Here is a 24,732-nt window from a genome sequence, read left to right on the forward strand (position 1 = left end):
CCAGGATGTCAGACTTCCCTTAGAGCAACAGGCCAGGCTTTTTATATAACCTTCGTCCTTTGGTGAAAATAGCCAAGTCAACTTTAAGAATGTCCCTTTCCAATCCAAAGTTAAGGCAGGAGACAGCCACTCCCTTTGCCTCCTCCCCAACCCCCCCCCCAAACCCATCCACCATCACTGCCACCGCCTCTACCAAAAGGCCTCAGCCCCCTTTGGCTCAGCCCCACCTACCCGGCACAATCTTCATTGGGGATCACTAAGTTCGAGGGGACAGCAGCAGGCCAGGGAAGTCCCTACACCCCACACCCCACCAAGCAGGAGAGAGCCGAGGAGCAGCGACAGGGCTGGAGGCACAGAGCTCTTCAGGAGAGTTCAGAGGGTTCCAGTGAAATGTCAGCACCACCTTCCCCTGAGTCCATTGGGGAGGGGGGAAGGGGGGTATTTGCAAGATATAAATATCAGACGGAGAGAGGAGAGTCTGCCACATCTACGCCACCGTCATGCCTCCCAAGTTAGAACATGACAGGGTCCCTGGGGCAGCGAGGGCACTAAGCCCCTCGGACACTCCCCCAACACAAGCAGCCAGGGACAGAGGAGGTGGGAGGAGGGGGTGGTGGCTCTGTGCTACATGCCCACTCCCCCCCCCACCCCTCCCATCCCAGGGGCTGATCACACCGTTTCTACAGTTAAGGCCAGGATTTCTAGAGTTTCTACGGCACTTCCCTCCCCCAAAGCTCAGAGTACATTTTTATCCTCTCCCCCACATGATATGAGGCTGGCAGCAGGAAATATCTCCAACGTACAGACAGAAAAACTGAGGCCTACGGAGAATACACGGCTTTCCCAAGATCTTGCAGCAAGTCAGGTTCAGAGATGGAACTCAATTCCAGGCAGGCAGAGAACAGCCCCTGCTCCTGGGCAGAACCCTGGTCAAACCTCCCTTTCTTTCCTCAAGAGTTCACAAGATGAGCTAACCAAAAGCTATCTGTTTGAAAGACAAGATCATAAACTTGTGACTCGAAGGCACCTTAGAGGAGGGGTGCAACTCCCCAATTTCACATATGAGGAAACTAAAGCCCAACATCACACCAGTAGTAAATGGCAGAGTTTAGATTCGAACCCAGGCCTTCTGACTCCAGACTAAGTGATCTTCCCACAGTTCCAGGATGTTTCCTCCAGGTGACTTCAAAAGTACAGCTAGGTGGCACAGTGGATGGAGAACTGGGCCTGGAGTCAGGAGGACCTGGGGACCTGAGTTCAAATATGACCTCAGACACTTGACACTAGTTTGCCTCCCCCCCCAAAAAAATAGTCATAGTACTAAGCTCAACAATACCACTTATTAGCCCTATGACCCGAAACAAATTACTTTCTTTTTTTCTGAGCCAGCTTCCTCAAGAGGGAAATACTACCACCTACCCAACCGACATCACAGGATTAGTGAGACAGGACCCAACAATTCGTTAGTAGACAAAAAGCTCCAGGACCCATGAATTGCTCTCTACATACAGAGGGGGAGAGAGAGGAGGAGATCCCCTAAAGATGAAGAAGAACATGGAGTTTCTGGGGACTTGCACCCCTCGAACCCCAGGGTCCAGAGAACACCCACATCGGGCCATAGTAAAGGGAAGGACAAATACAAAGGGCTGACTGCCCTATTCCCAATCCCTCCTCCCATCCCAGGCTAGCTCCCTCTGCCCCACCTGCCAGGGAGCAGAATTCTTAGCCTCCCCTACCCCCAAGGAAAGGGCTATCATAAGCCCATTCACTTCTGCTCTTCCTGGAGGAATCTTTTTTTTTTTAAATTTATTTTTAATTCATGGAATAAAACAAGTATTTCCATAAAACAGTATATAATAGAAAAGATGGTTTCACGTGAAACTGCAAATCTATTATGTACAACTTGCTTTTCTTTTTAAATATATAATAAAATTATCATATACATTTCTTTTTTTTCTCCCTCCCTGCCCCAGAGATGGCTACCATTAGACACACACACACATACACAATTATTCCATACATTCTATATATACTATACATTCTATACATATTTCTATTTATCAGTTCTTTCTCTGGATGCAGATTAGTAAACAGTCAAGCAAGGCAGGAGGGAAGCATTCTGGGAAAAGTATTGAGAGATAAACAGAGGGGGCTTGGGATAGGAATTGGAACTGGACCTCTGATTTCATTGATATAAGGAAGACTCAGGTCAGCACCTTCTCTGCAACTTGGTCTTAGCAAGCTGCTTGGAATACTGAAGAATATAAATGAATCCCCTTGGAGGGGCACCTCAAGCAATGCATGCACTCATCTTTGCTGTAAGAGGCAGCTTTCCCCCATTCTCCTCAAGCCCTATCCAGGTCTTTTGAAGACACAGGGTGCACATGGAATTCCATCCATGGGATGGTATGGAGATGGCAAGGGGAGTGCCTAGGCTCAGCTGCCAAAGCCCAGACAATTTAAAAAAAAGCTGACCTTTCTAGATAGCACTTTACCTACCTAACTCATCTCACAACAGCCCTGGGATATAGGTACTGTTACGGTCATCGCACAGGGAACAGAAACTCAGAAAGTTTAAGCGGCTTGCTCATGGTCACTCAATTCTGAATGGATGCCAGAAAGGATCGATTTTAGAATAAGAGAATCTTATTTCCCTGCAATAAGAAGTCATCGGAATGAGCCATACACAATAAGAAGGGAAATTACTTCCAAAAGCATGGAAGTAAGTCCACAGAAAACCTCATCCAGAATGCCATTATATGAAGGTAAGTCAATGGATTAAAAAGTGTTTATTAAGCACTTAGTGTATGCTAACTTTACCCATGCAAAGTCCTTAGGGATAGAAATACAAAGCAAACAAAAAGTTTGCCCTCAAAGAGATTACATTCTGATAGTTAAAAACAACATACATGGAGGAAAGGGGCAAGGAGAGAATCAAGAGTGGAAAAGACAGTTTTGCTCTAGGAAGGCACAGGAAGGCTAAGGGGGTGTCATAAGATAGCTAACTGATCGGAAGCTAGGATGGATGGGGTGGTGTAGTGAAAAGGGCTGCTCCGTCACTTTTATTCGTCCCCACCCTCCCACTGACTCACTGCCTAGATGGGTTTCTCAGAATAAATAATCTTTCCCTGCTCTGGGAAATTATAACAAATAAAATTATAATTCTTTCCTCCTCCCCCCTCCAGGTCTGAGCCCCTTGAATCAGAGACAGTACTCTACAAACTTTAAAATTTTAAATCTTTCTCTTTTCTCTTGGGAGGGCTCCCTTCATTCCCCTCCTCCCAACTATTTTCCCCAAAAGGCACCCAAACAAACAATCCCCGAGGTTAACACAATTTAACAAATGTTCAAAACTAAGAAAGGCAAACTAACTCGTTTTTAAACAGCAGGCTTTAGGTTCTCATGAGAGAGTCCAAAGGGGGAAAAGACATACAAAATCACCACCTTGGAGGGGCAGGAGGATGGGGGGACCAGGTGGAGAAGTCAGGTGGGGAGGCAGCATCAGTGACACAGCATCCATTCTGATGTCTCATGCTTGATGAGTCCACATAGCATTGCTCCAAGGGTCCTGTATTTCTGCCTGGAGGCGGCCACTAGGACATGGGCTAGAACGTAATCGCCTCAAGGGTAAGGATTTTCCCCATTTAGTCTTTGCATTACCAGTTCCTAGAATAGTACCTTGACAATTTTTTTCTTTTAGCAGACCTATGATCTTTGATCCTGTGAATTCACCGGTGTAGCCCTATATCAATACAGGCCAACATGTTTTCTGAAACTTACAGTCCTAGTGAGCTGCCCAGGGCCCTGAGAAGTAATTTGCCCAGGGTCAGCTGCAGAGCCAGTGGGCGTTAGAAACAAGACCTGAATAAAGGTCTTCCTAATTCTGAGGTCAGCTCTCTACACACCGTGCCATATGCCACCCTGGCATATAATAGACACTTAATAATAGTTTGTTGATTTGGAATGGATTGAAGAATGCCTCTTAACCTTTGAGGTGGCCTCTAAGTGTCTCCAGCAGAGAGTCCCGGTTTGGCCAGAAAGCCACCATGGTCATCTTATGTTTTTACGATGTTCTCTAAAAGTCCCTGGCCTCTCTCCTTCATCAAGATGTCAGAGGGCACCCTGACCCAATTGTCATTCTGCATGGGTATGGAAGGTTGTGGACTCAGGACCCTAAAACCTGAAGTGAGCAAGCATCCACTTCACCAGAGGAAGGAGAGACAGACTTCTTCTCCTCCCCTCAGACTCCATGCATATACCTTGGCCTACAACATTTCCATACTTTCAAGCAACTCTGACCACTGAGGGGAAGGAAGATGAGAAGAGAGAAGTACACGACTGGCTGAGACAGTGACCATCTTGAGTACGCCTGTTCCTACCCACTCAGCAGGGAAAGATGTTCCCACAACCTCCTGTTGTCCACGAATGGCAAAGGCCAGGAAATGTGCTCAGGGCCAGCAATCAGCTCAGAGCTCATGTGAAGCTGGGGCCAAATGTCCCTTCCCAGCCAGAGGCAGCCTGTGCCAAGGAAGCTAACAAGGACTCTGAAAAAGGATGGTGCCCCTGCTCACTCTGGTGAAGAAGACATCTGGAGCAGGCCATGCTGGGCATGGCAATCAGAGAGACCTAAAAGGGAAGGGCCTGGCGGCCCTTTAAGATCCTTCCACAAGGATCTCCAAGAAAGCAGCTCCCAGAGATTCAGGGGGGATGGGACCCAGGCCAGGAAAGCTGGGCTGGGGGGGGAGGGGACACAAGGAGGGAGGGACCAAAAACAACTATAAACTGTCTAGTGGGTGCAGAGAGAACCAGAGGATACAGATTTCCTCTGCCCTCTCACCCCCATCATGTGCTCCGGTCGAGTCTAGAGAGAGCTGCTGACTCAACTGGGAGTCGTGAGAAAGCCTCCAGGAAATTCCTGGTACTGCCCTGTCAACAGCATGAATGACACCTGTACCATGTGCAGTCTGATGTGGATCCTGGCTCCTGCTCTCTGGGGGCCCCTGACCCAAGGCCACAAGACCCATATCAGAGAGGATCAACAGGACCCATGGGGTATAATCACTGTAGGGAGAAAGGCAGTACATGGAGGACAGAGAGCCATTCCCAACTCAAACAAGAGGCTTTCCTACAAAGGACCCCACCACCACCACCAAATACACGCACACGCAATATCTCGGGAACAATGAAAGTCCTATAGGGAAACAGCCATGCCCCTTCCCCTTGGCATGCTGCTATTCAGTGTTGCATTAGCATGGGGCAAAGGCAAAAAATCCCAGGCTGCCCCACCCTACTTTTCCCACTCCTACAGTCAGCAGCACCCCCTCCCCCACACCCTTCCCCACCAAATTCTTTCCCCTGCTATATTCATATTCAGGGATTTCTCTGGGATATAGCAAAAGCACACACTGTTCCTAGGGCCAGACTCAATGGCTCCCCTTGACCCTCACATTCCCAAGAGGGGGATATGCACATTGGGACACGTCATGGCCTAACTATGTTAGCTCCCCAGAAAGGGAGACTGAAGCCCCAGAGGAAACTCCTGCATATCAGGTGTTCCGGGGTTCTCAGAGCTCCCAGATGTGGTGGCCCCAGCATCCAGGCAGGTACACACACATGCACAGCCAGGGGCTGGATCCTCAAGCACCGTCACATACCTTGGCCCCGCTGGATGAGTTCTTCCATGCAGTACATCTCCATGGCCCTCGAGTCCCAGGCCAGGAGCGAGCAGCGAAATGAGAGTGGCTCAGAATGAACCGACAGGCAGAGCAGAGGGGAAGAGCAGGAAGGAGGGCGGGAGGGAGGGAAGCCAGCCACAGGCTGTGAGTGAGCAAGCAAGTGAGTGGGGAGCAGGGAGCAGCAGCAGCTCCTCCTCACAGCCCTCACTGCCACCCAGCTCAGCCCCTCTTTAGTCACACAAGGCCAGAGACAAGACAAGTCAGACTAGCCCCAACAACTTCTGGCCTAAAGGCCTCTTCCTCCCGCCTGCCTGCCTGCCCTACCACAAAGAAGAGGCACCCAGAGTCCTCCCCACACCCATGGGACAGCCCTAACCCTGCCTCAATCCCACAGGTGCTTCAAAGCTCAGCCCCTGCAGGTCAGGTTCCCCACAGAGTCTGTCCCCGAGTCTTCAAAGCCTTGTCTCCTGCCCTCTTCCTCTTTCTCACCTGGGTGGTACAGTGGACGGAGCTCTGGAGTCAGGAAGACCCAAGTTCAAAGCCAGCCTATTTTCTCAACTGTAAAATGGGGGGCAGTTACGTGGTACAGTGGACAGAGCACCAGCGCTGGAGTCAAGAGGACCAGAGTTCAAGTCCAACCTCACACACTTGATACTTACTAGCTGTGTGACCCTGAACAAGTCACTTAACCCCCATTGCCTCACAAAAACACTAGCATCCGCCTCCCAAGTCTGTTGTGAGAATCAAATGAAATGATATTTGTTAAGGGATCAGCACAGTGCCTGGCACATAGTAGGCACTTAATAAATGCTTGTTCCCTACCCCTTTCCTCAGGGCAGCAGCTGGAAGACCAGCTGGTTCACCTCAACTAGTCCCTGGCATGATCAAGCCACTCCCATCTCAACGTACTCACAGCCTGACCTCTACAGTAACCCCAGAACCCGTACAACCACCCCAACTTCTCCCATGTCCCACAGCCATGGTCCAGCCTCTGCAGCGGAACTGCCTTTCTCTTCTTGAAAATGAAAAGTGTCTATTAGCGAATGGGCAAGGAATGTGAATTCTGGAAAACTGCAGGACGGTATGGTCACCATTCCCCTGGAAGCATCAGCAAAAGAACCCAAGGAAGTAAGCTTGGCAAGCCTAAATGCTCATTACATAGATTGGGCAGGTATAGGCACTCTGGTTCAGACGCCTTCTTGGGCTAGGGATTTGGTGGGAGAGAAGACCAGATCTCAAAGCAGAAAAGGGAGGGCCTGATCCTGAACTCTGGAAAGAGTCAGGTCTGAACCTGGCTTTTGGGGAGAGGCAAGGGGGGAAGATATGCCATAGCCTTCACTTCGGGGGAGGGGGGGGATTGTTTCAGCTAAAGGAACCAGCACTTCAACTAAAGCCAAGAACCAGTCCAGCCTTACTCACAGCTCTAGGGAAAGTGTGACCAAGAGGGAGTGACAGACATAGAAAGGCCAGGGCAAGAAGAGAGCACCCTAGACTGGACTTAAGGATAGATCACATGGGGTTAACTGAAGATCCCCATTTCTGCCTCACCCCCCAGTGCAGGGATCCCAGGAAAGGGCTGGGGCTGGGGGGAAGAGGGGAGATATGAGGAGAGGGATGGAGAAGGGAGATACATGGGGAGGGTGACAAAAAGGGGAGATATATGGGGAGGAGGAGGGAGAGGGGGAGATACATGGGGAGGGGATAGAGAGGGGGAATACCTGGGGAAAGGAGGGGGATGGAGAGGGAAGGTACATGGGGCAGGAAATGGAGAGGGGGAGATACGTGGGTAGCTAAAGATGGAAGAGTGGGTAACTCAGATGGAAGCCAAGACCACAGAACGGCAAGGGGGCTGCAGGGCAGGCCCCTCCTGAAAGAGCAGATGCCTGCTGGGAGCCAGGAACAGTAGGGTGGGGCCATCAAAGGGAGCCAGGAGGCTGGGGTCCTTGGCTGACTAAGCCTGGAGCTACAGCCCCATCTGCCCTGTTTCCTGTTGGAAACTCTGAGCTGACAGAATGCTCCAGTGGCAGCCACAGGGCTGAGTCACCAGCAGTGCTTGGGGCGAGGCTGAGGGGCAGAAGTGGGGTAGGCCTCAACACTGAGGCAGAAGAGCAAAGCTCCCCTTTGGGGTCCAGGCTCACCAACCCCAATTCCACTCCCCAGAGGCAGTGTTACCCAAGAGAAGCCCGGAAGGCTTCTGGGAAGGAGGGAGATAGAGAATGGGGAGAAGCAGGAGAAAGAAGAAAGGAAAGGAATGGGAGAGGGAGGAGTTACAGGATCACCACATCTACAAACACAAAAGGGGGGAGCCGAGGAAATACCTGGCCTCCCATCACACTCACAGTGAGCAGGGGTCCACAGGGACCCAGGAGTCGGACTGTACAAAGTGTCCTGCTATCAGGGACAGAGAAGGGAGGGAGAAGAAGAGAAGCAGATGGAATAAGGCAGAGGACAGGCGCCTAGACATCCTGGCTGAGGGGAGATCCCAAATCCCTGGGCTGCCACAAACTTCCAAGAAACAAAAAAGATAATATTTATAGAGTTCGTGGCATATAGTAGGTGCTTAATAGATGCTTATTCCCTTCCTCCAAAAGGGGTCATAACCGTGGCCAAACAGAAAGATGGAAAGAAGACCCGGCACTCTGACTCAGTGAGCCCTGCGTCAAGCATCTGGAGGTCTGCAAAGCCTTTACAAACATCATCTTACGGGATCCTTGGCGATACCCAACCCTTTGAGGGAAGTACTGCAGGTCACTGTTACCCCCATTTCACAGACGAAGAAACTGAGGCGCAGAGAAGTTAAAGGATTTTCCCTTAGTAACATAGCTAGTGTCAGAGGTGGGATTAGAATGGGGGTGTCTTCTGACCCCCCAAAGCCAGAGATCTTTAAACTATACTACCCTGCCTCCAGGATCATCAGGAACACCTAGTCTCCTATACCCAGCTATAGTGTCACAGCTGAGACTAGAAAGGACCTTCAAGGCCATCTAATAATAACAGCTGGCAGTTATATAGCATCTTATATAGCACTGCAAAACGCTTTATAAATATTATCTCACTTTTGTCCTCCTAACAACCCTGGGAGATAGGGGCTATTACCGCTCCCATTTTACAGGTGAGGAAATTAAGGCACACAGAAGTGAAGTGACTTACCCAGGGTCACCTAGCTAGTAAATGTCTGAGGTTGGACTTGAACTCAGGACTTCCTAACCCCAATTCCACTTCACCTCCCAGAGGTCTTTCGCCTAACACCCTCCCCACTCATCTCCTAGTGAGGTTAAGTGACTTGCCAAAGGTCACGCAGGTGGTGAGTAGCAAAGGTGGGATTTTAACCCAGGTCCTCTGGGTTCCTTTTTCCACTGAAACATGATGCCCCAGGTTCCATCCTGTGCAGTTCCAAGAACCGTGCTACACATCTCCAACCGGGGACCCACCTTTCATACAGCCCTCTTTCTCTTCAGAGAAACCCCTTGGGTCGATGTGGGAACCCTCTGCCTCTTGTGCTGAGGGTGACAACCAGGACAGTGAATGAACTGGAAGTTAAGCTCTAGATACACGGATGGATCGAAGGACCTGGGAATATCTAGGCTAAAGAAAGGAAAACTTAGGGGTGGGAAGTGGGGTGGGCATGACAGCTTTCTTCAAGTATTTGAAGGGCCATCCCTAGAAGAGTGATTAGGGTCATTTTGCTTTATCTAAGAGGGCAAAGCTAAGAACAATGGGTGGGAAATCACAGAAATGGGGGGGGATAGAGATAGGGAATGCACACTTGTTATTCCATCTGTTGATTCCATCTGTATAAGGACTCCCTCTGACAACAAAGACTGGCAGTTTACAAAGAGCCGACTTCCTGTAGTCTGAAGTTAAATGACTTGGCCAAGGTCACACCACTAGCATGTGTTAGAGGTGGCGCCTGACCACAAGTCTTCCCTGACTGTCTCTGTCTATCCACTGTACCATACTTCCTCTCTAAAAATACATCAAGATTTAGGTTTGACATAAGGAACAGCTTCCTAAAAATATGCCCTAAAGTCAACCGGGCTGCCCTGGGAGGTAGGAAGTGGATCTCTCCCCCTTCAGGCCTGATATTCTAGGTACCTCCCCATCATCTCCCAGGCTCACTTCTAATTTCCTGCTCCCCTCATTGAAACTCCCTAATCTGCAAGAGGTGGTAGTGGGGGAGTGGGGGGGGGGAAGGTAGGGTCACTGGAGGCAGTAACCCATCTACCCAATCAGAGCACAGAACAAGGGAGGAGGCGGGGAGAAGTCTAGCCCTAGACAGCCTGCCCATTGGCCAGGTCAGAGCAGAAGGGAGAGGAGAGAGATAAGAGGTGGTCAGAGAAACGGGGTTGGGCACAGAAGGGAGGGCAGGATGAGGTTTAGAGCTGGAAGGGGATCTGGAGGTCACCTAGCCCAAATCCTCATGTTGTAGTCCTACGAGAGTAAGTGACTCTCCCAAGGTCACAGAGGTAGTAAGCAGCAGGTCTGGGAATTCGATTCCACACCCTTTGGCACCAGATCCAGCACTGGACACTGCAGGGAGGGAGCTGGGGTGGGAGGAGGGGGCAAGGGGAGAAAGAGGAGAGCGGAGGAGGGATGGGGGAGGATGGCAAAGAAGGCAGCTGGGGAAAAGAAAAGCATTGAGAAAGCACTTACTTCCCTGGGGATAACTCTTTGAGGTAAGTAATACAGGTATTATTATCCCCATCTTATAGACGAGGAAACTAAGGCCTAATGAGATGTAGTAAATGACTCACGGTGACGCAAGCTGGTAAGTGTGGGCGCCAGGATACAAACCATCGTTCCCTGGCTCCAAGTCCAGCCCCGCTCCTTCCCCTGGGTCCTCCTCCCCATGAGCCCTTAGGCAGGCCTCCTGAGGGGAGGACAAGCCTAGATTGATGCTGAGCAGAAGAGGAGACCCCAACGCTCTAGCTTCAAGCACCCTCCTGAGCCTGGTCCCAAGGGAGTGAGGATGAGGCTGGGGAGGAGCATTAGTACTGGGCCAGGGGCGGAGCCAGCTAGGAGCAGCTGTCCATGCCTGTCCAGGGCCCTAAGAAGCATGTGTGCCTCCAGCACCCCCAATACTCAGGCCCTGAACTGGGCCTCTTGCACCCTGCTTGCAGCTCAACCTCAGTGCCCAGGGCTCTGCCCACTGACGAGGAAGAGGAGGAGAGGGAAGCATACCACCAGACCTGCCCATGTCCCACCTCATGCCAACAAGGAACCCCAGGCAATGCCTCAGGATCCAGCCAGGAGAGAGAGGGTGACACCTGCTGGTCTCTATGAGGTGCCCCCCATCCAAGAAAAGTGACAGAGATCCCCAAGGCCCCCTATAGGGTCCCTCAAGCTCCATAGGATCCCAGCTATCCCACTCCCAATTCCCTCCCAGACAGGGGGCTGCTGACCTGGGGCAGGGGTGGGCTCCGGGGCAGTCCGTGCCAGGGCCCCCCGGGAAGTGGGCACCACCGTTGGCTCAGGCACCTCCTCATCCTCCTTCCGGCGATAGGCCTGCCGCTCTTCCCGGGCACTGTCAGGCCGCTTGGGAGGGCAGCTCAGGGGTCCCTGCACCGTCTGTACCCGAGTGGGCGCCCGACGGGCAGGAGCCACCATGGCCACAGGACGGCGGACCCGCTGCAGGGATGCAGGCACAATCTCGGGGGGAAGGTGCAGGTACTGGCGCAGGTGGGCAATGCCCTCATTGGTGAGGTACCAATAAAAGTGGCGCCAGGCAAAAGTTTCCCGCACCAGGCCTCGTGCCCTCAGTGAGCCCATGGCCCGAATGACCTGCAGGTTGGTGACCCCACCAGGCACATGGGGGTGCAAGCTTTGGGGCCGCAGGTCCTTCTTGGCCACCATCACACCTTCCCTGAAGAGCAGCTCATAAATGGCCCGGAGCTGGTCCAGGGGCATAAGCATGCCAGCCACCATGGTGAGGACAGGCAAATGGGGAACCCGGGATCAGTGATCAGGCTGGGGCTGCGGGCGGAGCCCAGGGAGAAGAAGGAGGCAGCAGCAAGCTGGGAAGGCGGCTTCCTCTCCCCAGGGCTGGGCAGACAGCTGACAGGCAGGCAGGCGGGGCACAGGAATGAACAGCAGGGCAGCAAGGGGAGCAGCCGGCCGGTAGTGCAGCGGCAGAGGACTCCTCACTGAGACGCAGGGAGGGACAGAACTTAGCACATGCCCCGCACTGAGCCCTGAGGATCTCCCTGGCCCAGCCTGGGCCCCGGGCCCCACCCCCTCAGCACTGCCTGCCAGGCAGCTCAGTCCCAGCCCCCTCTGACTCAGCAGCCAATGGGCCTGCTGCCCCTCCCGGCCAGACTGCCGCCACTTGGGTGGGGAGGGTGCTTTGGGGGTAGAGAAAGGAGGAGGAGTGGGAGGGGGTTCAGCTCCCCCAATATGCCCCTTCTCTATCAGAAATTACTTCATTTTGGAAACACTTCCTTCAGTGATCTTAAGTGGGGGTCCTGAGGCAGAGGCCAGATGGAAGTCATTGGCACAGAAGATGGGGGAGGCACCAACACTGGGAGGCCTGGGGGGCAGGGTGAGATGGGGGTAGTCTGTGGCTATTGGGTTGGGGATGAATGAGCTGCAGGTCTGAGGCCTAAAGGGTGCCAGGAGAATGAGTTAAGTGAAGAACCTGGGAGGGGGCCACAGCTAAGCAGGGGAGGGGATGTGATGGAGCTCAGAGGAAGAAACATTAGTGTTGGAAAGTAGGAAAGAGGATTCTCACTGCTCCTCGCCCCCCAACCCTTTGGGAAAGGAAGCAGTATCCCCAGAACCTGAGAGGCCAGACAGAATAGGTCAGTCTGGCCAGAAGGGCAGCCACCCCAGGTCCTGGGCACCCACCCTCTTTGCTTTTCCTGGGCATTCTCAAGAGGGGCACCTGCCCCTACGCCGAGGAAACATTCCTCATTCAGATCCAAATCCCTCCTCTTAACCTTTTCTGTGTCAGGCCCGATTAGGGGCAGCACTGAACACTTTGTTCCCCAAGGTGCCAAATAACTTCCACCTGGATCCGAGAGCCAGAATCAGCAGGCGCCTCAGGAGGCTGGGCAGGGCTGTCTCTGTGACCCCCAGCAATCAGAACTGGGCAGCCTGGCCCAGAAGAAGAATCTGCCTTTCCAGCTGCCAGGAGGAAATCAAAGTCACCCCGAGGCTTAGTTTCGCTCTGCCCCGCCCACGTTGCTATACATTCCAGGGGGGAGGGAGGGGAAAGAACAGGCCCTGGATGGGGTGGGTGATGCTGAGCACATACTTCTTCCTAGGGGCCTCAGATTCCCCTATAGGCTGAAGTGAACACAGGGGGAGAGGGGCACCGGAGGGGCAGGGGAGTGGGCAGAGAGGGGGAGGGTTGAAGGAGGTAGAAAGAGGATTAGAGGTGGGTGAGTGGAGGCAAGAAAGGAGAAGACAGGTGTGTGCGGCCAGTGGGGGGTGGGGGAGACATGGCTAAGTGAGTGAAGAGGGGCAGAAGGAGACAGGTTGGGAAGTGGAGGGATGTAGGGGACAAAATGAGGATGAGCGGGAGATACTTAGAGCGGGTGAGATAGGTGTGGGTGGAATGGGGCGGGGCAATAAGTGGAAGATAACTGAGGGAGACTGGTGTGGGCAGATAGGCGCCCTCACCTCCAATCAAACACCCTCCCATTCATTCACACACGCAAAATCTCGGAGCCCAGTGATAAATAGGGCAGCTGGGAGAAAGGGGAGGGGGAAGATCCAGAATGGGAGGAGGAATAGGCAGTAGGCGTGGGGGGCGGGTTTAATGGGGCGGTCACCATGGCAGCAAGGAGCACACAGGCAAACAGAGCATCCCCCACCCCCTGACGTGGAAACTTTGAAGTCAGAGCTGAGTCTGGCCAGTTCCCACAGACCACAGAGGCATAGGAGAGAAGGAGGGAGGGAAGGAGGGAGAGAGGCCCTGGCACCACAGGGCACAGGGGGAGGCACAGTCTGGGGGAACACGTTCTAAACCATCTTGGCTGTTGGCATCCTTCCCCAAATGCCCAGTCAGGGAGATAAAGCAGGGCAGGGGGTGCAGAAAAGACCAGCTCCCGGGAAAGAAAGAGACAGACTCCAGGTCAGCTGTTCAATGAGACAGTGGCCTCCCTAAGGTTCAGGGATTCAGAACTCTCCCTCCCCATTTCTCCTCAAAACCCTCTACTGCAGGGGTGCTTTATCGTGGACCCCCTTTGGCAGTCTAGTGAAAACCATGAACCCCTCCTCTCAGAATAGTGGTTTTTTAAATGCTTAAAATAAAATACGAAGGAATACAATTAGAGTGAAATGAAGTTATCAAAATATTAAAATTTCCCAAGTTCACGGACCCTCCAAAATCTACCCAGTCTCCCTGGAACCAAGGTTAAGAATCGCTGCTCTAGAACCCCCCAGCCCCCAATCAGAGAGAATCACAAAATGTCACTGCTGGGAAGGACACAACCTCAGAAGTATCCAGTCCAACATGTGGATCATCCAGTCTTCACCTGCTTAGATGCTTCTCAAGTCGGCTCGTTTGACTTTGAGAAAGCTCTAATCAACAGAAAGTTTTCTATCTGAATGGGCCATCGAGCCAAAGCTCTCTGAAACGTGTACGTCGTGCTTTTCGTTCAGTTCTCTGGGTCCAAGAAGAAGCAGGAAACCACAGAATGATAGGCTTGGAAAAGGACTGTTCCAACCTCCACCCACTAAGGAATCCCCACTATGACATATCCAACAAGTGGTCGAGGGCTCCACTGAGCCACTCATTCCACTCTTGGACAGCTCTAATTGTGAGGAAGTTTTTCTTTACATCAATCCTAAATTTGTCTCTCTGAGATTCCCCACCCAGTGTTGCTAATTCTGCCCTCTGGGGCCAAAGAGAACACACCTAATCCCTCCCCATGTGACAGAGCTTCAAATAGTTAAAGACAGCTATCAAGTTCCCCCAGAATCTTCTCTTCCCCATTCCTCATGGCTCAAGGGCTGTGGGTTTCAACAAAGACAAATTCACAAATTCACCCTTTTGTTTCTGAAGGTTAATAAAAGGAAGGAAGACCAGACTTCAAGGCTCACTTCTGCTTCCCACACCTACAATCTGAGTGACCAAACTTCGTGACAAGTCCCTCAACCTAAGTCTCAGTTTCCCTAATAATAAAATGGGACTAAAGAATGCCTTTAGCACCTATTTCATGGGGTTGTTGGAAGGCTCAAATGAGAGACCATGTCTTGCAAAACTTTAAATCTAATGCCTCTTCAATTTGATTTTATTCAGTTTGACAATAATTCATCCACTATATGCAAGGCACTGGCTGGGGATACCAAGACAAATAAAACCAAAATAGTCTCTGCCTCCGAATACTTACATCCTACCTGAGGGGAAGACTATTTGACAACCCCTTAAATAGTTGAAGACAAATATCAGTCAGCCCCAAGTCATCTCTTCTCCAAATGAAATATTCCCAGTTCTTTCAATCAACCTTCAAATGGCATAAGCCCAAGGCCTTCACCATCCTCATCACCCCCATCCCTACCACCACCGCCACCATGCTCTCCAGCTTATCAGCATCCTTCCTGAAATGTGGCATGCTGACCTGAACACCATACTCCAGATGTGGCCTGAGCAGGACAGAGGACAACAAAACTCTCACATCTAGGTCTGGACACTTCTCTACAGGCAGCCTAAAATCATTAGCTTTCTTGGCTGTCATATCCAGCTGTTGATTCATATTTACTCAAAGTAAAGGGAGAAATTTCCACTCCGACCAATCCAAAAGCTGGTCTCTTGGCTACCAAGAGGAAACTGCCCACTTCTGCTTCTCCTCCACCCCCCAACAAAGTTAATCAAACTGTCCTGGGAATGGGGGGGGGGAAGCTCCCAGTCCTCCCCTTATATTCCAGAAGCACGTTTATTTGTATTCCAGAGCTCCCCAGCATCTGTCCACTCATATGGACCAACTACCCAAGACTGAGACCAACCCTGAGCAGGAGGGAAGAAAAGAATTACTATACTGTTCCTATTTAACAGACTCATCAGAGTTGGCAAGAAAGTCACTGGGTCAACTAGTCCAACTGATATCTGAACCAGAATAACCTTTACAACACACCTGATGCATGTGTCTGAATAAGTAGTCAATGAAATCCAGCCAGCCAGCCTTATTCTTGAAATGCTTTTGTAAAGAGTAAACCCATCACCTCTAGAGGGAATCCATTTGATGTTTAGATGACTATGTTAACCAAAGTTTTTTCCTTCTATCAAACCTAAATCTTCCCCTCTGAAAATTCTCACCAATTGACACATATAGATACAGACACTGAGAAAGGATAAGTGTTTTGCTAATGGAACATAACCTAGTAGGAGTGTTAGAATGGCAGAACTTTAGAAATCACCTGGTCCAGCCTCCTACTCAATCCAAGGGGCCTCTCTGAAACAGGTCTGACTGCAACATTCAAACTTTATTCACTCCCAACAACTAAGAAGCCCACTGTCTCCATTTCATTTTTGAACAACTCTACCTGTTAGAAAGTTCTTCCTTTTCTTGCTCAAAAGGGGCCTTCTTGGGTCCACTACTCCTGGTTCTGCTTTCTGGGATCAGACAGAACACATTTAATCACAGGAGCGTAGATTTAGAGCTGAAAGGATCCTCAGGAGTCATCTACTCTAACATCTTCACTTTATAAATAAAAAAAATGAGCCCAGGAAGAAATGACTTGTCACGAAGGTAGTAAGTATCAGAGCTAGGATTTGAACCCAGCTCTCCAGCTCCAAATTCAGCACCCTTTCCACTGGACCACACCCTCTCTCTCTTCTGAAGGAGGGCACCCAAGATATTTGAAGACAGAAATCATGTTATTCAGTGTAGAAGAAAGAATACTGGCTTAGGAGTCAAGAGACCTGGGCTTTAATCTCTGCTCTATCACTAAGCAGCTGTATGACCTTAGGAAAATCATAGCCCCTCTGGGCTTCATTTTCCTCATTTGTAAAATGAAAGAGTTGGGCTAGCTCAGATTCCTTCCAGTTCTCTCACTGAACCTGTGCCCACTGTCTTCTTTTATTCAGGCCAAATGGTCCTTTGACTAATAGTCAGACGACAATTTCCAGTCTCCTTATCAGTTTGATTGCCTTCCTCTGGACACACCTCAGCTTATCAATGTCCTTCCTAAAGTGTGATTCCCCAAAATGGACACAATATTTGAGATGAGGTTTAACCAGGACAGCAGAAAACGGACTACCCCCTCACTTTAGACAGCTAAAATCGAAGTCTCCTGACACACTCATGGGGACCCTCATTGATATACCTTCTGCACCCATCCTTTGTCCAAAAACATTCTGGATGATATCCCCCCACCAGATCTAGAATATGCATACACTCCCCCACACCATTCCCCAGTCTTCCACTGTCATTTCACACTGTCTTTCCCAATGGAACAGTTCTACATGGTCTTTCAATAGGGACCCTGTTCTTATGCCATGCCCCACCCCAGACCTTCCTTTATTATCCTTTGACACAGGATGTCTCCATGCAATGCTTCCCCCCCCCCCACATCTTCCATGCGTCTTCATCAATTCCTCTAAAAGTTCCATGATGATGATGGTGATGATGACAACAGCTAGCATTTATGGTGCTCTAACACTGACAAAGCACTTTACAAATGCAATTTCCTTTAATGTCTCCCAATATCCTTTGTCATTCCCCAAACTCAATCTCTCTATTCAAGCCACGTCCTACAAACTATCCCCCAACACCAGGTCCTACCACTGAGACAATGGTAGGACACATTATTCCGCACAGCTCCTCCATTCAGTTCCTCCCTCCAAAGGACTGTAGGTCCTTGGCACACCTGGGATATGATGCAGTGCTTCCAGTGTGCAGCAGAGGGCAGCAGCACCACTGCCTAAGGAGACAGAGGGTGGAAACACCTCGGAGACCCCCATCTAACTGGGCCCCTTCCTCCAAATTGTGGTCCCTTGGGTTTGTTCCTAGGGTGCAGGGGAGCTCAGGTTAGGGGAAGGGGGATGACATGGGTGCTTGGCAGGGAGGAGAGCCTTGCACCAAGGCCACCCTCTCCCTCCTCCCCTCAATCCTAAACCAGGTCACTGCAGACAGCAGCCACCTCTGCTGACTCAGCTCTGGAGGCTCAAGCTGGGACCAAGAATCAGCTCCAGCAACAGCACAAACTCCCCCAGCCTTGGGCCAGACCTGGCCTCACCCCAGCCCCCACATCCACCTACCCAGAGCAGAATGAATAGGGCTGCCCAACCCTCAGGGAGGGCAGAAGGGATTGGCAACCAGGTCTCCAGGGTGACTTACTCAAGCTGATGGGGCAGCTAGCCCCATCCCCAGCCAGACAAGAAGCCACTGTGTAGAGTGACCCATAGGGGGCCCTTCCCCAGTCTAAGTGGCGCCTCAAGCACTCATTCCCTTGGGGACCCTCCTTCAAGGGAGGTCAATCAGGAGCTTGAGTATACCAGGGTCTCCTGGCTGAGCTGAGAGACACCCTGAAGGGAGGAGGAGGAAAATATGCCACAGACAATTGGATTGCCAAGCTTGGCTCCAGTCCCTGCTGCAGTGGAGCAAAGAGACCCCTCCCCACCAAAGCCACGGGGAGTCCCTGAAAGACTAAAAGATGGGAGGAGCTCTCCCCAACCCTCTCATTCAGAACTCCTACATAGTGATGGGAGCAGGGAGAATTTTGTGTGCGATGTTAGGGCTGCTGAATAAAGGGTCTGAATTCAGTTACGGCCTAAAGGAAGACCCAGGGGAGGGGAGGAAAAGAAAAGCGAGTCTTCCTCAGTCCATTTGCCCATCCATCAGGGGACCACTCCTACATCCTCGTCTCCACCTCTTTTCCTACACGGACTGGGCTCAGTCATCCCCTCCCCCTCTCTGCCTGGGTGGGGACAGTAACAACTCTGCAGTAAGGTCTACTTAGCTCATATCCCCTGTGGAGAGGGAGGATGTTCTCTACTCTTTCTCTCACAGGCTCCTTACCAGAAAGTACCACTGGAAAGAGCTCCTAATCAAGGGAGGGGAGAGCAGCTGGGGTGCCTTTGCAGCATCTCTCCCTACCTGTCTCCCAGGAAAGAAGCCTGGGACCTCAAATAATCCGTCCCGCAGCAAAAGTGAGGTTCTCCTTCTCTGCAGTAACACCCTAACCTCGGGGAGCCCCAGCTGCACAAAAACCGATCCCAGGGACTACCTGCAGGCACACCGCTGGTAAAGGGGCGGAGCAGAGAAGAGGGGGGGAGGAGTCTGGGGGTTACCTGGGGTCACTGCGCAATGGAGCCGCCCCTGAAAAGTAAGGGCTCCACGTGGGGGCCCCGACCCACATTTCCCCCTCCAGACCAGGTCTGCTCACTCAGAACTCTGTCAGAGCGGGCAGAGCAAATATCTTGTCCAGTCCCCAACCCACCAGCCCCTTAGGTCCCACAGAGTCCCCCTTAGTCTTCCCCAGACCTATAGGCCCCCCAGACCACCGCTCCTCGATCTCTCACCCTATAGTATCTGTCAGCGCCCCCCAAACGCCCCTCATTCCTCCCTCCCGCACCGCCCTCCATGGTCTCCCCCAGACCTTCCTCGCCCCCTCCATATGGCAGGTCTCCCCCCGCCCCGCGCCGGCCCTGGCCCGCACCTTTGAGGGAGCTGATCTCGTGCTGGATGGCGCGGGAGGGGTCCATGGTACCGCTGGGATGGGGGGTGGGGGGAGGGGGCAGTGGGGGCGGCTCGGCTCAGGCAGAGGCCGCACACCCACTCAGCCCCGCACACCCACACGGAACCAGCCCGCAAGGGCTCAGTCCGAGCGCCGCAGCCTCAGGGGGAGGAGAACAGCGGGGAGGGGCGGGGCGTCAAGGCCAGGACCCCAGGCAGAGGGCGGGGCTTCAGAGGATCAATGCGGGAAAGGGGGGAGGGGGGCTGGTTTGCGGGCAGCCAATCCAAGGCGCATGCTCTAAGCCCTGCTCCCTCCTGGTCCTTCACACCCCACCCCGCATCCCACCAAAGTCCCAGACCCCTCTGACCCTTGATGCTCTACGTCTAGGGGATTGGGGCGGAACGGAGACGTCCTAGGAGTCCATTACCTCAGACTGTCCCCCTCCTGCCACCTCATACACTAGCCCTTACCCACCCCAAACTACCAGCTTTCTCCCAAGAAGTATTGCATAGCTCGGCCCAAATGCAGAGAAGGGAGGGATGAGGCCCATTATCTCCTAGTACCCTATATGTCCTGTGGTCCCTCTCTCCTCGCTCACAATCTCCCAACTCCTCCCTAGTCCTCTCTAGAACTACTCAGGAACCCCTTTGGACTGGATTTCGGGTCCGGGCAGATTTTGTGGCATAGGGAAGCAGTAACCAAAGCCCCACAAAACTAGGTGGCACAGACACCTGCCCCACACCCCAAGAAATCAAGTGTTCTGGAGGAGGGGGTGGTCCTTTGCTTTTCTCGCAATGCTCTTCCTCCTTACCTCTGCCTCTTGGTCGCTCAGGCTTCTTTCAAGACCCAGCTCAAACACCACCCTCTGCAGGAGGCCTTCCCCAGGCTCCCAGCTACTAGTTAGTTGCTGAGTCCTCCGCAATTACTTTCCATTTGATAAATACATATCTTGTGTGCCCTAGTTATTTACATATTGTCGTTCTCCCTCCCCCCCATTACACTGTAAGCTTCTTGAGACAAAGACTGTGTCTGCCTTTCTTTGTATCCTGATCCCCTTAACACTTTGCCTGATGCATAGTCAGCCTAAAAATGCTTATTGGCTGACTTTTTTTCCCCTATCACACAGGATGTTCGAAATTTTCCCAAGAGAAATTTATAACGGTTGCCAGTTTCCTCCTAGTCCCCAGTCCCTTCTCTCTCTGTCCCTCTTAACCTTTTATCGGGGTGGGGAAACTGTCACCTTCTAGGTCTTTGGATGCAGCCTTTTGACTGAGTCCAAGTTTAACAGAACAAATCCTTTTATTAAGGGGATTTGTTCTGTGAAGTCTGAATTCAGTCAAAGGGCCGCACTGGAAGCCCTAGAGGGCCACACTTGAGGACATAGAGGGCCACATGTGGCCTCGAGGCCTCAGGTTCCCTACCCCTAATCCTAAATCCTGCCCAACTCAATTGCCTCCTCCTCCTAGAAGCCTAAAGCATTGCAACCCACAAGGATGTCCCCATGTTTTAAAAATAACACCTGTTTAAAACAGCAAGGAACACAGGAAAAAACATGAACTCTGGAGTCAGAAGACCCAGATTCAAATCCTCCTACTTCTGATGCTTATGCCCCCAATAACCTTGGGCAAATCATTTAATCTCCCTGGGCCTCCATGTCCCATCTGAAAATGAGGGGTTTAAACTTAGATGCTTCCTGAGGTCCTTTCCAAATTTAGATGCTATGATTCTATGAACTCTCTCTATACTTTATAAAAGTGAATACTATTTACTTTGTATGTTTATAGAGGACTTTAAAGTTTACAAAGTGCTATGGATTCTATTCTCTCATTTGATCATTATAACACCAGGGAGGCAAGCAGGACAGGCGTTATTATCCCCATTTCGCAGATAAGGAAACTGAGAGGCAAAGGAGTAAAATAATTTATCCAAGTTCATGTCTTCTCATGCTCAAGCCCATTACACTGGTTTTTCTCTTGTGGGCATAAAAACAGTAAGGACTGTAACCATTCAATAGTCATTATTCAAAAATTATTTGTTCTCCTCGACCCAATGAAGGAAGACGGAGTAGCATTCTTGGCTTCTCGATTGCCCCACAGGGAACTGCTACTATATTTTTTTGGAAGAAAGGGTGATGGTGTGCAGGATATGGGGATGAGTGGCATAGTGGAAGGAGTCTTAAGACTGTTGTGTGGCTCCGCCGCTTCCTATCTGTAGTCATTCTAACTCTCTAGAGTTGTGCCTTCCTGCCTCCGTATCATTCCCTATGTCTTCCTTGAACGTTCTCCACAGCCCCTCCCAATCAGCTTACTGAAATGTGCCCTTTCCTTCTAGGCTTAACTGAAATGCCACTTCCTCCATGAAGCTTTCCTTGATCTCCTTAATCAGTAACAACCTTCACCCTTGAATATCGCATAGCACTTTTTTTCACTTCACTGATATCCTTACCACACACTCCATAAGACATATCTTTATTTTGTATCATTGTTATCTCTGCATCATATCCCCCTACTAAAGATGCTGTGTTATAACAAAAAGAAAACTGAGTTTCTTTTTAGAGTTAGGAAATCTGGGTACTAATTCTGGGTCCAACACTTACTAGCTATGTAACCCTAAGCTATGTGATTTTTACCTCTAGAAGCCTCAGTTTCCTCATCTGCAAAATAAGGGTAAGACAAGTCCAATTCTGAATATAAACTTCTTCGTCTGTAAAATGGGGACAATATAAGTGCTTTGTAAAGCCTTGATGCATTATAGAAACATGAGCCATTGCTAGACTATGCATTCCATGAAGACAACTTTCTATCTACCCAAGTGCTCATCTCTTCCAATCAATAAAATCCTTTTCCCCCTTAAGTCTTACATAATACTTTATTTTGTACTGTTCTGATTCACTTATCATGTAAAAGGAGGGTGACCGTTGACAGTTCACTTATCTAGGGCATAAGGCTGCCTCAGGGTTATAAAGAAAGGAGTTGCTGAAGGTCTGCAGACAGCAGTTGTTGATTTGCTTATGACAGGCTGGAGAGGATATACTTTGCTCTCTCAACTGCTCCTGGCTGCTGAAAAGAAGAGGAGAGGAAATATTTTGTTCTCTTTGGTCACTTGCTGCTGAAAGGAGGCAGAAGGAAGACTAGGAGAAAAAGAAGAAAGAGTAGAGAGTTTATACTCAGCTCTCTATTGCTACCTGGTGTTGAAAAGGACTATAGAGCATCCTTTGCTCTCTACCGCCAGCTGTTGTTAAAAGGAAGAAGAGGAGAGAAGACAAGATACTTGTAGTAATGCCTAGTTTTTGCTAAGAAATGGAGGAAAGCAGAATTGTAGAGACTTTTGCCCATCTAAGGATAAAGGTTGTTACCTTTTCCTAAAAGAGTATAACACTACTTTAGCTGATGACATCTTCCAAGTCTGAAGCTGGAAGTGATGGATACTACAGTTGCTGTGGAATAGCAATCCCAGATAAATAGAAGAACAGCTTGAAAGCAATGCATCATAAAAGTAGCCCAGCAAAGCAACCTGTCCAATTGAAATGCCATGCCTAATGAAGTGTCAGCTCAGCAGAACATGAATCAGCTTATGTTGGTAATGGAAGCACTTGTTCAAAAAGAAGCTATGCTCATCAAGGAACATATATATTTCTGTCCTGAGATAGAAAGAGGATAACAAAGTCTACATTTCTAGAGTTGTGAGTTGTTCTGGCCACATTTATTCCCTGTATTTTTCCCTTACTATCCTTGGGGCTTTAAGTCTATATTTACTCTCTCCACATCATGTGCATTGATGTGAGAAAGTGATTCAGATTTATGGGTGCAATATTATGTGCTTATTTTGCATTTTCAGACAATGTTTTGGTTAATGTTAATTATTAGTGTCTGATTTATTAATGGAAGATCATGAGCTACAGTGCTGGTAAGAATAGTTGGCAACAGAAGTTACCCTAGGACCCTGAGTATATCTAGTATAATAGCCACTTTCCCTCTGAGAAACTCCAACTTCCTATCATGGAGTCAAGTTGAGGACAAATGAGCCACGAAGGAAAAAAAGATGAGGGGAGGGAAGTGGTGAAGAAGATTAGACCACCACCCACTACATTGGTGGATTGCCTTCTTCCAAGAACTACATATGAAATACTATCTATTTTAGGTATCTGTGTTGCATAATAGTCCCTTGTTAGACTATTAGCACCATGAAAGCAAGGAGCTTATTTTATCTAAGCTGTTTATCTTTTGTATCATTTAGTACAGAAAGTGTTTAATAACAGTTTATTGAATCAAATTTGGTGAAAGACATATGCAAAATATGGGTGGGTCACAACCTCTCTGGCCACAATTTTTTCATCTGTGGACCTCCTTCATTCTGGGCACCATTTCTCCCTTAATGCAGTCGGAGATTACATTGTCTTTTGGTTGCCATATCACACTGTATATAATCCCCTAAAGCCCCCTATATCATAGTCGGAAGAACTTGTATCTATTCATATCTCCTATGATTCACAGCCATACAGCAGCACCAGAAAAATAGTGGTATGAAAAACACAGGGTATTTTGTGCCAGGGGTAGCTGAATATCACTGAAAGCACCACATAGTATCTCAAATGTGTTAAAAACCCACTATCTTCCTCCTATTTCAAATCTGTGCCCAGCTCATCATACATATGCAGTGTCCATCTGAACTATATGTGCCCCTAGGACATATATGTTCTCAAATCTACTTACTAGCTCTCTCCTGACCTCCAGTCTTGCATCTTCAACTATTTGACATCTTCTCTTCTCCCTCAATACTCCTTCACTTGGTGATCTCATCTGCTCCCATGGATTCAATTACCATCTTTATGCTTACGATTCTCAGATCTACTTCTCTTGCCCTAACCTCTCTGCTGACCTCCAGTCTCACATCTTCGACTGCCTTTCAGACATCTTGAACTGGATGTCCAGTAGATGCGTTAAATTCAATAGAGCCAAGATGGAACTTATAATCTTTCCCCCAAAATCTCCTCCTCTACTTCCAAACTTCTCTCTTACTGTTAAGGGCACCATGATTCTCCCAGTTCCCCAGGCTCATCCTCAACTCCTCACCATGTATCACTCCCCATATCCAATCTACTGCCAAGGCATGTTGATTTCCCCTTTGCAACATCTCTTGAATACACTCCCTTCTCTACTGCAATACTGCTACCACCTTGGTGCTGGCTCTCATCATCTGATGCCTACAAGTCTCTCCCTATTCCTGTTCAGCTTCCCTTCCAGTTCATCTTCCACTTACCAAAATAACAAAAGTTTTTACCTTAAGTGCAGATCTGACCATGTCACCACTCTACTCAATAAACACCTCATCACCTATAAAATTAAATATAAAATCATCTGGCATTCAAAGCTCTTCTCATTTCCATTACACCTACTACATACCCAGATTCAGTGGCACCTGCCTCCCTGCTGTCCTC

The 24,732-nt window shown here is 49.9% G+C and overlaps 1 protein-coding gene across 2 annotated transcripts in view; it reads right to left on the reverse strand.

Moving 5' to 3' along the window:
- The window catches only part of PLEC (plectin), a 112,419-nt gene that overhangs the window by 67,150 nt on the left and 20,537 nt on the right, over window positions 1-24,732 (reverse strand). The window contains exon 1 of one of the 2 annotated variants that reach the window (XM_036753495.1): window positions 232-309. The exons of the other annotated variant lie outside the window; for it this stretch is intronic. Within the exon in view, the coding sequence (XP_036609390.1) occupies window positions 232-247 (16 nt within the window). The 5' untranslated portion in view covers window positions 248-309. Of the gene's footprint in view, window positions 1-231; window positions 310-24,732 lie in introns of those variants that run through there. 2 annotated transcript variants of the gene reach the window in all.

This window comes from Trichosurus vulpecula, chromosome 1, assembly GCF_011100635.1.
Source record: "Trichosurus vulpecula isolate mTriVul1 chromosome 1, mTriVul1.pri, whole genome shotgun sequence".
In the NCBI taxonomy this organism is placed as follows: domain Eukaryota; kingdom Metazoa; phylum Chordata; class Mammalia; order Diprotodontia; family Phalangeridae; genus Trichosurus; species Trichosurus vulpecula.